The sequence below is a fragment of the Sebastes fasciatus genome, chromosome 3 (genome assembly GCF_043250625.1).
Source record: "Sebastes fasciatus isolate fSebFas1 chromosome 3, fSebFas1.pri, whole genome shotgun sequence".
NCBI lineage: Eukaryota > Metazoa > Chordata > Actinopteri > Perciformes > Sebastidae > Sebastes > Sebastes fasciatus.
This window is the reverse complement of record NC_133797.1, coordinates 21,576,586-21,591,909: the sequence shown is the minus strand read 5'-3', so window position 1 is coordinate 21,591,909 and position 15,324 is coordinate 21,576,586. Positions and strand designations below refer to the sequence as shown.

Genomic DNA, 15,324 nt, shown 5'->3' with positions numbered 1-15,324 from the left:
GCAAAAGCATGCATTGCACCCTCAGTTCAATATTTTGCACCCTCAGTGATATAACTGCCATAACAACTTTATAAGAACATAATATATCAGATTTCAGTGTCCAAAAAAATCTAATACTAAAATCTGTTTCACTGTTATCAAAACATGATATTGAACACTCATTAGAACATATGTTGATTTTGTCTTACAATGAAACTGCTTAGAAAAGCTTTAGGAAAAACCTGACATCTGGCCTCGCCAATGTAAAACTATAAAACTCTTTTTGACTGATTTAACAGATGGTTTAACAAATACACAGATTGTTCTTGGATTTGTTTCTCTTTGAATTAAGAACTATAAAACATGTCTGCTTATATGACAATATATTGAGAGTTAAATCAAAATTGTACTGGTCATTAGACACCGCAATGCAACATCATTTCCTGTGTAACTATTCTAATGAATTCCATATGCAAGCCGGTAACAGCAAATGTTCTTGTTGGATGACAATAAAGTGTTTGTCCGTCCAATTTATTGTTCCACTTCACTGCAATTTAAACTTTTCGACATGATGACTTTATTTATTCTCGGGCTCTGCTCTAAAGCTGCACCATTCATTGTCTGTGAAACAAATAGGTATGGAAAAACTGAGAGGCAGCGCACCACAAAGAGCACCATATTAAAGTTTGGGATTTAGAGAGCTTTAGTCAACATTGATGCAATTTTCACTTTCCATTTGTGCTCCTCACCGCAAAACATGGGCAAATACATTTCTTTGATATTAAACTTTGGAGTTCAAACATGATAGAAAGCCCATAAATCACACTTGAGTGGAAAAGACTGGCCAGAACTGAGGAGGGGTGGATACATTTCAGCTCTGCAGGATTTATCTTCTTTCTTTGGTTTAGACATTTTTAAAAGGGAGATAATAGGATAGGCATGGCTCCTCTCAAGCACTTTATCTCAATGCCTTCTAATTGCCTTCTCTGCTGCTTCTCTCTCCCAAGGAACTCCCTTGTACATCCAAGACTAGAAAAATATAAACACTGGAGAAATATACTGCTACTGGCAGAATGACAACTCTCAGTAACTTCTGATACTGTACGCTGCAGGCAAAGACTTTCTCTATGCCCTTTTTTTGGCATGTGCCCCTTTAACTATGCCAGAAAAACTGATTTTAATGGAGAGAATAAGAGGGATGAATATGAAAATCAGACCACCAGACAGTCATAAGTCATGAAACTTGTAAAGCTTGAGGTAATGTGTTTTACAGAAGAACTGCAATACATCTTGGATCATTGTTTTATCCTTCTGGTGACTTCTTAACCTCTCCTTCTATACACTGCATATGCATACAGTGAGGGTGTACCGTCAATGAGACATTTATATCTGAACTATTTGCAGGATGTCTTTTCCATCAGTTAAGCTGTTCTTACCATTGTCTGGCTCGATGTAAAAGCCTTGTAAAGGAGATGAAAGCAGTCTGTAGGTGATCTTGCCGTTGAGTCCAGAGTCTCTGTCGGTTGCAGACACTGACAAAACTAACGTGTCTGCTGAAACCAACTCTGACAACTCCACCTTGAAGAGAGAACCAATAATGAGTCACATCTGCAGCAAGATCATAATGTATACTCTGTATATTCAGTCAGATACCACTTTCTAATAAGGTTATTAAACATTTATTAATGCTTTATAACTCTATTATAACTTTAGTTAACTCTTTATTTTGCCGAGAGGACCCCTCAAATGGAAAGTCCCACTCTTAAACTGAGCGAAATTATTGCAGTGATTATCTGGAACAAAACCCATACATTAAAGAGGACCTATTATGCTTATTTGCAGGTGCATACTTGTATTTTGGGTTTCTACTAGAACATGTTTACATGCTTTAATGTTCAAAAACTTTACTAAAAACTTAAACTTTACTTTTCTCATACCAGCTGTGCTGCAGCACCTCTTTTTACCCTCCGTCTGAAACGCTCTGTTTGAGCGACAGACCAAATCACCGGAGTACCTCTTTAATGACTTAGTTTCTAATAAGCCATCAAGTCTGCAGTTCATGTTAGTAAGTCATCAATAAAGGATTACACACAAAAGACAGACCAAGTTATACTCAGGGACTATGTGTGTATTTTAGAACCTGGCAACCCAAAAGTTGTCCTCGTTAATCATTTTAATAAAGCGTTAATGAACAACTTTATATTACAACTTGTGAATCCTGAATATGGCATGCTTTGTTAGAAGATTGTTCCTTTTGTCATTTTACAATAACAACATGCGTACACTGTTTTATTCATGGCTTGGTGACATCAACCAGTTGGCCTTGATCGATAAATATATCATCTGTACCTGGTAGGAGACCTCGGTGAAGACTGGGGCGTTGTCATTGACGTCAAGTACTTGAACTTTAACCTCTCCGGTGGTCTGGTGGAGGGAATCAGATGCCCAGACTGTCAACGTGTACTCTGTCTGCTCCTCATAGTCCAAGGCTCGAGTCAGGGTGACCACACCAGTGTATCGGTCAATAGCAAATGGGAAATTGGTGCTGCTATTGTCTGAAAAGCCGTAGGTGATGGTTGAGCTCAGGTCCACGTCGTTTGCAGTCACCTGGGTGACCATGTAACCTGCAGGCAGATCTACAGTAAAACAGAAGACGTCAAAATAAGTCCACAAATACACAAAGAACATAGACAGTGTTTGTATCTGAATTATTGCAAGCAGTCAGAGAGCAGTGGGGGTTAGTCTTACTCTCTGCTATGACCACGGGCTCCATGGGGGGGATGGCAGGGCCGTTGTCATTGACGTCCACCACTTGGACCCTGATAGCGACGGTGCTGCTGAGCGGAGGGTTCCCCCTGTCTGCTGCCTGCAGAACCAGCCTGTAATTTAAAAGGCAGTAAACAAATAAGTATTACATTTTTACATTATTATAGTTTATTATAGTTTAAGAGGGATGTGTATTGTGGAAACAGGTAAAGTGAGAACCAATGTAAAATATAGATGTGTCTCAGTTCTGGGAGTCAAATTATGGAACGGGCTTAGTGATGAGTTGACATTTTGTAGCTCTCTGTTGAGCTTCAAAAAAGCCTTAAAATGTAAAATGATTAAAATGTGAAATAAGTAAGAATTTGAGTAAATTTTATTATTTCTTTCCTTTGTAATGCTGATATTCTGGGTTATTTTATGGATTGTATAGGATAGGCAAAAATAATTCCTTGAAAACGTTGTTGTATGAAATGGATGCAGTGTTGGTTTAAATTCACACAGATTGTAAAGTTGTGTTCTTTTTGATGTATGACCGAAATAAAACTATTCATTCGTTCATTCAAATGATGCCACTACTCTCAATAATAGAAATGGGCAGACATTTGAGGTATTTGAGTTCATTCTAAAATCAGTAATTCTACTTTCACTTGAGCAGATTTTTGACTGTTTTACTGAACTACATTTTGATAAGCAAGAATTACAGAGAAGTACTTTTGTCAGGAAATCTGTCGGACAGCTTTCTAATGAAAGAAATAGAGGCAGTGCACATGAACAGATTACCCATTTCATCAAATTTGCAAGATGCAATTTCTTTCATTTCCATTACATTCATTTACAGTAGAACAATGACTACATTTACGTGCACACTAGTATTACACTATTATTCAGAATTTGATATGATTCATGTAAACCGCAAATTCAGTTTGCATGTGCCGAATTAGGCCTTATTCCAAATGGAGCATTTTCCGATTAATATTGTCTTTTTCAGAGCAAAAAACATAATATTTTGTGCATGCAAACATAGTCAATGATTTGTCAAACATAATAATACTGACACCATTTGTGGTTTGCATGCACTGTAAGTAGTGTTCTCAAATCAATTTGTGAAACTGGCCCCACAGTACCACATTGGCCCTCTCACTGTGACCACACACACCAGGAGTTGACATTACATTTAATGACTTCCCATTTAAACTAATTTAAACTAATAAACAGGTCTTCCCTCCATCTTCTAACAAAGATAAAACAATAATTATTTTGTCAGCATTCAACAACTACAGATTCCACAAGGGTTTGACTGTGTGCCAGTGGCAAAGACTCATGCGATGTGTATCTGTTGAATGCAAACAAAAATAATTGTTGTTAAATAGTTTTATGATTCAATTTGAGTCCTTTATAATTACACGGCTTTGTTGAATTCTGAATGGTCAATTACGTCAATCTATGGTCTGCTAATTTATGTATTGCTGTTATGTATAACAGACCGTTACTATGGTGGCAGTTCTGATCTCCGAGTCTGGATGACCATTTTTGTGTCAAATTATTGATTTCTTAAGTAAGTAGCTGTGTAATAAGAGGGATAATGTACAACGAGCAGGTCATTGTTGTGAAATAAACCCCTTCAGGGCGATGCAAGATCCACATCGCCCTGTCGGGGGTTATTTTGCAACAATGACCTGCTCGCTGTACATTATCCCTTACTTAGAAAACTCACAGAGGCTGGTGACACACTCTCTATTTCAAGTAGAAACTTATGGATCTACTTTTTTCTCGAATGTCATACATTCTAGAAAAGTTCAAATAATACTTTTGAATACGTGAGGTGGGCGTACTTGTATGAGGGGGTGATCTCGCGGTCCAGCAAGACATTGGTAGCAAGAATCCCACGAACAGTGTCTAAGACGAATGCTTCGTTAGGGTTACCGGACACGATGGAGTACTCAAGCTGCCCGTTCATCCCGCTGTCAGCATCAGACGCAAACACCTGCAGAAAATACGGGCAGTGATTAATAAAATCACATCACCAATTATTACAACTAAATATATGTTCTAACTCACACAGGCTCTGCCCTCTACTGGACTCTATGGGTAATACTCTCCTCCAATCAGAAGCATGCATTTGCCCACTGAAAATTTGCATAAGCGTAGCTGGACAATCAAGACGTGTGTACCCAATACACGTGGACCCCGGTAAGGCGGTACACATCGCTGTCTGCCATCCTTTTTCTCTTCAGCGAACGGCGCGTCGCCCACTGTCCCTGCAGGGTTAGGCCGTGGCTATACCCAGTTCAGTTGCATACTTACTGGGTTGGCTGGGGCCCTCTACTTCTCCACTGTGGCGGCCTGGGTTGTAAAGAAGTAGGCGGGCCGCGGCGACTAACCTCTAGCCGGTAAGGATTGGTGTGTGTTATGTCGCGGCAGGGCGTGCATAGAGTCCAGTAGAGGGCGGAGCCTGTGTGAGTTAGAACGAAGGTTACGATATTGTAACCCTAGTTCTATAAGCACAGGCGGAGCCCTCTACCAAGGAGGCCCTGCCGCTTTTTGCACCAGTTGCTGAAGAGCGTGGAAGATGACAGACAGCAATGTGTGCTGCCTTATATACTGTGGTAACGCACATATTCGGATACGCACGTCCTGATCGTCCGGCTGCGCTTATGCAAATTGTCAGTGGGTGAATGTGTGCTCATGATTGGAGGTGAGTAATACCCATGGAGTCCAGTAGAGGGCTCCACCTGTGCTTATAGCAGTGGTTCCAAACCCTCCCTCCCCCCCTTATAACTCTGGGCCCCCCTTAGGGGTCCCGCCCCCCAGTTTGGGAACCACTGGCTTATAGAACTAGGTTTACAATATCGTAACCTTCGATATACCTGCTTGGTATTTCTAATGTCAAAGAGGGTTTAAATATTTATAGTATCTACCTGCATGATGTAGGTGTTGTGCACTTGCCCCTCCCAGACAGCTGTTCTGTAGCTGCTGTGTTCGAACACCGGTGCGTTGTCGTTCATGTCCAGAAGGCTGATGGACACCCTGCAGTGAGCTGTCTGCAGCCCGTTGTCAGCCAGCACCACCAGCTGGATCTGAGGGCTCACCTCGAAGTCCAAGGAGTTATCTTTCTGCACACGGATCTCACCTGGATGAGAGGAAGAAGATAAGGTAACTGTGCAAACCCAACATTAGAGACTAGTGCAGCCCGTTGTATTTCAAAGTTGTGTTTTTTTAAATCAGATCAGGGAAAATTACATAAAGGAAAGAAAAACATAACTTTTTATGTATTAAAAAAGGTGTTGACAGAAGCACTTTTAGGTTCAACTTTTTGTGGTAACCATAAAAAAAGGTATTTGCTCCTATGTCAGTATAATAATGTGCATTCAAGTATAACTACTTTACGTAGACATGAATCCATTAAGAGTTTGGGGAAGAATATGATAAAATCAGACAGGCAACAATCATAATTATTTAGGAAATACTTGTATATAAACAACCAGATGAAGCAGATAAGTTGAAAGAGCATTTTGAAGGGAGACACAGAACGTAATATGATGTTTGGATTAGAAGCTCATAGTGGTTAAACATAAACAATTGTGCGGACTGGAAATCAAAAGTTATTTTCTGGATGCTTTAGTGGAAAATAAAACGGACGAGTGAACGAGAATTTGTGCTATTAGCATAACTCAAATGATGAAAGCTGGCATGAACACCATCTGCTAATCATAACCAGCGAAGTCCTGCAACAACTTTGGATGGACGGAGCAAAGAAAGGAACGAATGCAATGTTTTTGTTTTGTTTCTTACCCGTGTGATGGCTGATGGAGAAAATATGATTCTCGTTGCCGCTAAATATGGTGTACGTGATCCTTTGTCTGCTGTTGGTTTGGTCACTGGCCTCCACTTTCGCAATCCAAGTGCCTTGACAAAGAGAGAGTGAAAACATTGGTGAGGTTTTTAATCCCTTAAGACCCGCGATCCTGACCAATTTTACTGTCTTTCAGAGGCTGTAGCAGGTTCAGTTTTAGAGCTAGTGTGAAGACACAGATGTCATATGAAACTAGAAAACTTGAGGAAACATGTCATGCTAGCATTTCGGGAAAGAGGCTAAATAACTTTCCAAAGCGTGGATTGACAATAAGGGGGTTTCTGAGCAGTTTGTGCTCGCCATCTAATCGCCGAAAAATGCATTCTTGCAGAAATCTTCAAATGTCAAAAGTGTTTGATACCAAATCACAACATGGCTTGTTCTATGGTGTTCCTCAAGGTCTTGGTGTCTTAAAGTGATATTTTGGAGGGATTTTTGATCATTTGTATTGATTCTTGAGTGGTAAAAACTGGTTAAATTTAGCACCCAATCTGTGTAACAAATGGTATCAACCCAAAATTGCTACAACAACTTTAATTAATTAATTTATGTTTATTTCTAATTTATGACTAGAACAAATTGACACACAGTGCTGAGCTGCATCTCAAATTAATCTTCAGGTTCCCAGCTTTCAGATGATGTACACCACTTCTATGTGACATATATTGTTGGCCTGCTATCTCCCTTCTAAAAAAGACAAAAACGGGTCCAGTGTGGGTCTAATGGTATGGTAAGCAGAGGTGGTAAAACGTACCAGCTCTACTGTTCTCCTTGACAGTAGCGTTGTACACTTTGTTTGTGAACTGCAGTCCTTCGTGTTCTCCCTTCAGATGGATGAAAACCAGGCAGGTGGAGGTTAAAGCAGGTCGTCCTTTATCTGAAACCACAACCTGCAGCTTCCTCCCTGAGAAACCTGCTCTCACTCGTCTCCTCAGTGAAATCTCTCCCGACTCGCTGTTGACGTCAAACAGGTTCTCCTCGTCGGACAACATAAACTGTATCGTCCCGTTGTCACCCTGGTCGCCGTCTGTTGCCGCCACCGTGGTTACTATCTGGTTTGGTAGGTTCCTCATGGAAACCCACGCGTTGATGGGATTCTGCTCGCAGACCGGCACATTGTCGTTCACATCCTCCACCTGTATGGTCAGCGACGCCACGGAGCTCAGCGGCCCTTGGGTGCAGCCGTCGGTAGCCACGGCTTTGAGGGTGTACTGGGCCCGGCTCTCTCTGTCCAGAGACCTGGTGGTGCGGATCACTCCTGTGTAAGCGTCCACCGAGAAGGCCCCCTGGCTGCTGTCCTCTGTCAGAGAGTAGGTCAGGTCCCCGTTGGACCCCTCGTCAGGATCGAAGGCACCGACGCGCAGGACCTCCGCTCCTGCAGGTAGGCCCTCGCTGATGAAGGCGTGGTAGCTCTTGCGGGTGAAGGAGGGGATGTTGTCGTTCTGGTCCAGTAGCAACAGCTGGAGTTGGGTGGAGGAGCTGAGCGGTGCGGGGCCGTAGTCACGGGCCTGTATGGTGAGTGTGTAATTCTGCCTTTCCTCGCGGTCAAGGACCTGCGTGGTGCTGACAACACCCGTGTGGCTGTTGATGGTGAAGCGACCTCTGTAGTCCTCACCTAAAGACAGCGGATAGAGATTAAAGCATAATTCTTACCACAGATTGGGTCTTATTTTTTTGTACATTTGTCCATTACTTCTATCCATTATGGTAACATTTACCACCAAAGTAATTGACAGCATTGTTATGACTAATAGCTCGATACACAGGCTTCTTACCTAAAATGGAGTAGTGTATGGTTCCATTTTCCCCGTGGTCTGGATCAGAGGCCTGAGCCGTGTGGACCACCCCAGGAGGCAGGTTTTCTGGCAGGCTGATCTGGAAGGACGACTGCATGAACTCCGGAGGGTTGTCATTGTCATCCAGCACGGAGCACAGCACTGTGGCCGTACCCGACAGAGGCCGCGGGCTGCTGTCGCGAGCCTGGACTGCAGACAGGAATCAAAGGGAATTCACACCTCATGGCTCGCTGAAGAAACCTCTGTATCATTTTATTTTATTCTGTTAGTCCTGTGAAATCAGTAATTCAACCAGGGACATTGTGATCACAGTATATACTGTATGTGTCTTAATCACTTGGCCACAATGACGCCCATGGTTCTTATTTATATCCTGGACTTAAATCCATGGGAATAAGGGAACATGACTAAGGTTGCATCCGAAATTCTATACTAACATGCTATTTAGTACACTAAAACAATATGTGAGATTTTCTAGTATGTCCGAAACCCTAGTATGAAATAGGGCTGAGTACTGGCAAGAATCTGGCATATCATGATACAGGGGTTACGATTCAATTGGTGACGATTATATTGCAATTTTTTTAATCTGTCACAGTATAAAGATGCATTAAATCTGAGTTATGCAATCAGAACAGTGGGATGTGCATTTGCATTTACCACAGTCCCTGTAACATCCAACATCATAGCACTACTTTGAGAGGGCACACACACTGAGAGGGAGCATCTCTTTGCAAATGAAATATTGACTGAGTTCATCTTTGCATGTAAACTTAATTAAAAATCAATACAGCATCACAAAACATAATATTGCGATATTCAATATTTAATATTTTCTTACACCCCCTAGTATGAGGCCAAAGTACGCAAATTGCATACTATTTCAGGTGAAATATTACAGTATGCAAGCACTGGACACGAAAGCAGCATAAATATCACACAATGCAATGTAGTACTAGTGAAAACATTCATAACAGACATTGATGGACAGCTCTGTAACGTCAATAACGCTTCAATGTAAGTGTAAGTATAAGATTATATATAGGTGTAATAAATTAGCTCAGACTTTATGATTCTCACAAATCATCATTTGGTCACATGAGGTTGGCACGAGTTTCCAACATGGTTATGTGTCTCCAACTCTCCGCTCTCAGGAAGCAACGACGTAAATTACAGTTCAGTGTGTCCGAAAAGATTCATGCTACTGTTTATTCACACAAAAGTATGTTGAATGATAGCACAAATATTGGGTATGTAGTGCATAGTATGCGATTTCGGACGAAGCCTAAGAGTCTGCTGCTGTCAACATGCTAACAATGACACCTCTAACTTATAGGTATTTAGCGGGTATAATGTTTGAACACAAAAAACAACTGAGGCTGATGGGAATAACATTAGATCTGCTTATCATAAACCAAGGTGACCGAGAGACAGTATGTGCCATGCCGTTAGCACGAATAAATATGAAATACAACTATTGGTAAACAGCTCAAAGAGGCCACGGACTGTTATTATAATAGCTCATTCAACAGTAATTTACTATATTGGAAAAATAAGTATTACATGTGACACTGTATGGAAATATACAGTTTTGCTCACCACAATGACTGAACTGATTTTTAAATGCAGTACAGACCTGAAGAATAAAAAAAAAATAATCCTGTCAACACAACGAATACTGCGACAGCTTTTAATACACGCCGAAAATAACTTTTATTTCTTTCCAAATTCATCCACAGCCAGAGAAAACTGTCCCCACATATTTCGGTGTTTCCCAATAATCCCAGCGTGATTCTGGCACAACCTCAAAACGTTCATTCATTCTTCTTTCCCGTCATTATATTTTGTTATTATATTTAATTGTTCATCGAACTGCTGACTGTACAAATATTATGATAAAACATCTGAAAGCAGTTTATCACTAAACACTGCTGAATAGCTTGAATGTAATTGCAGTGCCCACGAGAGAGTGAAAGCAAACACTTGAAAAGGCAGAAGGTGCAGTCAGTAGAGGTTAGATATACTGTACCTCCTCAGCCCTTTAAACGTCTACTGTTTCCTCAACATAAATCAATCTGCTGAGTTATGTTGCTTTCATACAAAAAGGCCTTGAATTCTTTATGACTTTGGCTGCGAAGCATGTCAAGAGAATGAGAAACAGAGGACGAGAGGATTGATAGAGGCTTTATATGTTTTGTTTTAGCAGCTTTACATTTTTTTTTTAGATATTAGATATTTTTATAACCTTTAGTAGGAAGATCTGAGCCAAGTTACTGGCTTAAATGTGTAGCCAAGCAGGAACATTGTAGAAAGAAGAGAATGACAGGCTTTCAAATAGTTGGTTGGGCTTCTATCCTCAGTTTCTCACTGGAGGCGATTTTAATTCAGGAAATCCTGATCACAGTCATTGATGATACAGGTCCAACACCAACTTTAAACTTACATCAACTTAATGTTTTCTTACTCATCAGTACCTGATTGTGATTGATTGCAGAGGTGTGGACTCAAGTCCAAGTCATGTGACACAAAATGAATGACTTTAGACTGAACAAAATCAGAGAAGACTTGCAAATGGACTTGGACTTTAACACCAGTGACTCGTGACTTCACAAGGACTTGAGCCTTTTGACTTGAAAATACTTGATACCTTCACCAAAGCCCAAACATTAAAAAGTATGTCATTCAAGTGTGCCACAAATCAACTAACTTCCCCTCATTTAATTGCTATTCATTCGCAGCAAGTCGACACTTAATTCCCCAGATCCACTTTGTTTGAACCAATCCGACAGCATCCAATCAAGTTGCAGGAGAGAACCACGAAGAACTAACGTTACGTCACTGAGCGCCACTTTGTAAAATTGATACCTAAGATAAGCTTGTTTGGGAACAAAAACTGCGGTGGTCAACAAAAAACTAAACTAAAACGTGAGGGTTGAAAATTACAGACAGAAATGGCATTACATTTGGTGAAAAGCACATTATGTCTTGTTGAGGACTCAACTCTCAAAGTTTAGGACATTTGTGACTTGCAAAACAATGACTTGGTCCCACCTCTGAATGACTGTCACTACTTTTCCCAACTTGTAAAAACTCAGATGGTTTTCTTTGTTCCCTGTTGACATTGTAAAATGCCACTCTGAATCAGGCGCATTGCATAATTATCCGTGTAGCTCCAAGACTGTGGTTTCAACAATCTTCTTACTCATTAAATAGACGGCCTTTACTGTGTGATGTCGCGCCATTGAACGTTTTCTATGAAGCTTAATAAGCTTAGAATTATATCTATGAAACTTCCTCTGGTGTTAGCAGAGGCGTGCTTTATTTCAGGTGAGGCGGGGAGCTTCTGTGTGAAACCCTGTTATCTCAACGTCCACAGGATTTTATTAAATCACAAGTAACACGCCTGCCTTGAAATAAAGTGACAAACGTGATCACCCAAACGGCTTGACAACAACGAGAGTGTGTTTTACCTCGGAGTGTGAAGTGGTGCTGCTGTTCTCGGTCCAGGTAGGAGGTGGTGGTGATCAGACCGGTGTAAGGGTTGACGCTGAAGAGCTCGTAGCCGGGGCCGGGCAACAGGCTGTACCACACCACGGCGTTCTCCTCTGGGAGAGGAACACAGGAGGTTAATGTATGTTTAACACACTCCGTGAGAGAGCACTGCTATAGACATCAAAACAAATCCTCATTTCATAGAATGTGTGGAAAACTACTAAAATAAGCAAACGCCACACCGGATGGTAAAAACGTACCATGATACAGGGGTTACGATTCAATATATCACGATATATTGTGATACTGAAAGCAGAAAGGAAGGCGGTAGTAGCAGTAAGGCGATATTTTGCAATTTTTTAAATCTAAAGGAGAAAACTGTCGTATAAAGAACACATCACCACATGCACTTTTTTATGCAATCAGGACGGTGGGATCTGCATTTGCATTTACCACAGTCCCTGTAACATCCAACATCACAGCGCTACTTTGAGAGGGCGCATACACTGAGAGGGCACTTATCTTTGCAAATGAAATAAAGTATTGACTGAGTGCATCTTTCCATGTAAACTATTAATTAAAAATTGATAGTCGCAGAACGTAGTATTGCGATACTTGATATTTTCTTACATCCCTACCACATGGTGCCCATCATGTACAATCACACAGGCCATGGATCCACAAATTCAGAAAAAAACATTTAGAGAGAAATGCCTTATTATGAAGGACACCAGGTACTCTGTCTTAGCTGCCATTTTTTGTAAATCTCTCTGAAACAAAAATCTCATTTGCCAGACTGTATGTTAAATATATACAGTAGCTCTGTGTAGAAGTCTTCTTTAAATTTGAATGTCTACGCTTAGGGGTAATTCCAGATATCATTCTTCCATGGTGATTAGAAACTTCATATTGCCTTTGTAATGAAAAAGTCTTTTTCATGTCTGAAACAAGATAATACTTTCTATAATGGTGATGTTTTCAATCAAAACTGATAAATGTCACATCAGTCCTGAGGTTGAGCTTAGCACCTCATCAGGTGAATTACTACGTTTATATCTGCTTCCATTTCAGACGGGCTTTATCTGACGCCATATTGGAAACACAACCATGGGGTAGAGTAAATCACACAATGTCATGTTTCACCTTTGGACAGGGGAGCAAAACCTGAATCTGAGGCCTTTTTACTGGACTGGTCTGGTCCTGCTACTCACATAGTTCTTCTATTAAAACCACACATTAACCAACAGAACAAAAGTTAGCCTTGAACAATATAGTTTTACATTATTTCAGTATCAGAGGATCTGTATAGAAGCTGTACAACTGTCCTCTGATAATAAATGGATGCAGTGTTCAGGGATTAAAGTCAATGTGAGAGCTCTTAGTATTTAGTGAGGAAATAACAGGATGCAAGTGATGCTGATAAATATAAGATAAACTTCTCACTCAGTTTGCAGTGGAACTACTTTCTCCCAAAGAAATAAGTCTCTATGAAAACTGCTGACAGCTTGCTCTGTGGATGTGGATGTTTTTTTTCTGGAGTCAAGTGAGAAAATATGTTTTTTTTTGTAATTTGAGTATAATGTCAGGATAATAACATTACTGCCAATGGTCCTATTACTGGATTGACTCACATTTCATTAGAAGCTGTGTTTTTAGCCGTCTGAAAAGTGTGTTGAGGGACCATTTGTGGATGCCAAGAAGCTCCACAGAAGTTTAGAAGCTCTTTAGTGCACACAACTGTGAAACTTTTGAATGATATTTGCTATTTTTTTTTAAGATATTGGCTGTATTTTTTATATAATTTTGACCCAGAGGACAGCACAGCTATTCATTAAAAAAAAACTACGAAAATCTTAACATTTGTAAACCAGGCCGCGCAGAGTAACACCGAGGTTAGCTGTCACACTCGTTCATATTGCACTTCTCCTCTGACTGACTCCAACACATGGAAACTGGATACAGAGATCGATACGGGCACAAAACAATGGTCATCTTTGGGGAGCGTTTGGGGGGGGGGGAGAGCACAAATGATAATCAAATAAGACTGCTGGGAGAGCGGGCTGAGCTGCCAGACGAGGCGATTCGAGGAGACAGATGAAAACACGGCGCCTATTGGCACAGATGGCTTGGATTATGGAACTCATCACGAGAGAGGACCTTTCAGATCTCCCAGAGGAGCCGTGTGCTTGCTGTTCTTGGATAATTCTCACCCCCAGTTCACACTGAAACCCCTCTTGTACAGATCCTCCTGCCACCTCCGCTATTTAAAAGGACTCGTACTGTCAACATGACGAGATGAGGTGGGATTCAGGAGGCCCCGCGCACAACGTGTTAAAATAAACAGCGCTGATGTGTAGATTTGTGAATGCGATTAGGGGGTTAGGTGAATGAGATTTGCCGGGATGTACGGTGAACATATAGCACAAGAAAAAGACACAAATGGAACAACGCATGAGGTAAAAAGGGGGCAGAGGTTGGTTTCAATTAAACTGTTAATGGAGTGAAACAAAACAGACGATAACCTTGATTCACGGCAGCGCTGACGTTTAACCTAAACACGGCACAGTGAGCTGCTGCTCAACTGTATTTTGTCATGTGGTACTTTGCTTTAAAGATAATAAAAAGGGAATTATATACTACTGCTGAAACAGCCATTTAACACATAAAAAAATATTTTAAATATTACAACAGGTTTAAATGCCACAGAAAGCGAAAAAACAACTATTCATGTCTTCATGATCTATAAAATACTCCATTATTTTAGAACTGAGGTGCTTTTTTTATGAGTTAATTTCATTTTTTAAGTGTCACTATTTGGTTTTATGCATATTGAGTCTGTGGTTTGAGGCTTTTAGGCCTCAAGTACGCATGCTAGTGCTGCCATCTAGGCACTCTGGAGGCAAACTGCCATCTCCACTTCAGAGAAGAACTATTTCTTTATGGGTTTTTTTCTCTATATTTTGATTGTAGTTGGTCAACTGTTGTTGTTTCTCAATGTGCAAATTTGACTGATGGGATTGGATAAATAACTAAGGAAAAAATAAATACATAAATAAATAATAAAATAGAAAAGAAGCACAACCGTAAACCAGACACAATAGAGTGAACAATGATCAATCTCTAAATAGAGAGGAGAACAGTGATGGCATTACTGAAAGCATTGGCAGTCTGTTTTAAGATGAGAAAAGAAAACATTTTTAAATAAGCAAAATGATGACAGAACAGATATTTAAAGGTAACTTATACCAATCAGAGGGAGACCAAAACATAAACGCTTCTTTAGCAACTTATTTGGATACAAAGAGGACTATTAAGATCTTTATCTATATAGCCCAAAACCCGGTGTTTTTGTTTTTCACAACCTGCACAACATGCAACATCCTCTATCCTCAAACCCTCAGTTCTAGAGAACCAGAGGAAAATCAGCAGAAGGGAGAC

At 40.6% G+C, this 15,324-nt stretch overlaps 1 protein-coding gene across 2 annotated transcripts in view; it reads right to left on the bottom strand.

Moving 5' to 3' along the window:
- dchs2 (dachsous cadherin-related 2) overlaps positions 1-15,324 on the bottom strand; it is a 37,953-nt gene that overhangs the window by 3,892 nt on the left and 18,737 nt on the right. For both annotated transcript variants that reach the window (XM_074629581.1, XM_074629580.1), the window contains 9 exons: positions 11,865-11,999; positions 8,374-8,583; positions 7,353-8,213; positions 6,538-6,651; positions 5,664-5,875; positions 4,578-4,729; positions 2,728-2,858; positions 2,329-2,615; positions 1,416-1,557 (listed from right to left, as the gene is read on the bottom strand). In XM_074629581.1, coding sequence (XP_074485682.1) covers positions 1,416-1,557; positions 2,329-2,615; positions 2,728-2,858; positions 4,578-4,729; positions 5,664-5,875; positions 6,538-6,651; positions 7,353-8,213; positions 8,374-8,583; positions 11,865-11,999 — 2,244 coding nt within the window. The remainder of the gene's footprint in view (positions 1-1,415; positions 1,558-2,328; positions 2,616-2,727; positions 2,859-4,577; positions 4,730-5,663; positions 5,876-6,537; positions 6,652-7,352; positions 8,214-8,373; positions 8,584-11,864; positions 12,000-15,324) is intronic.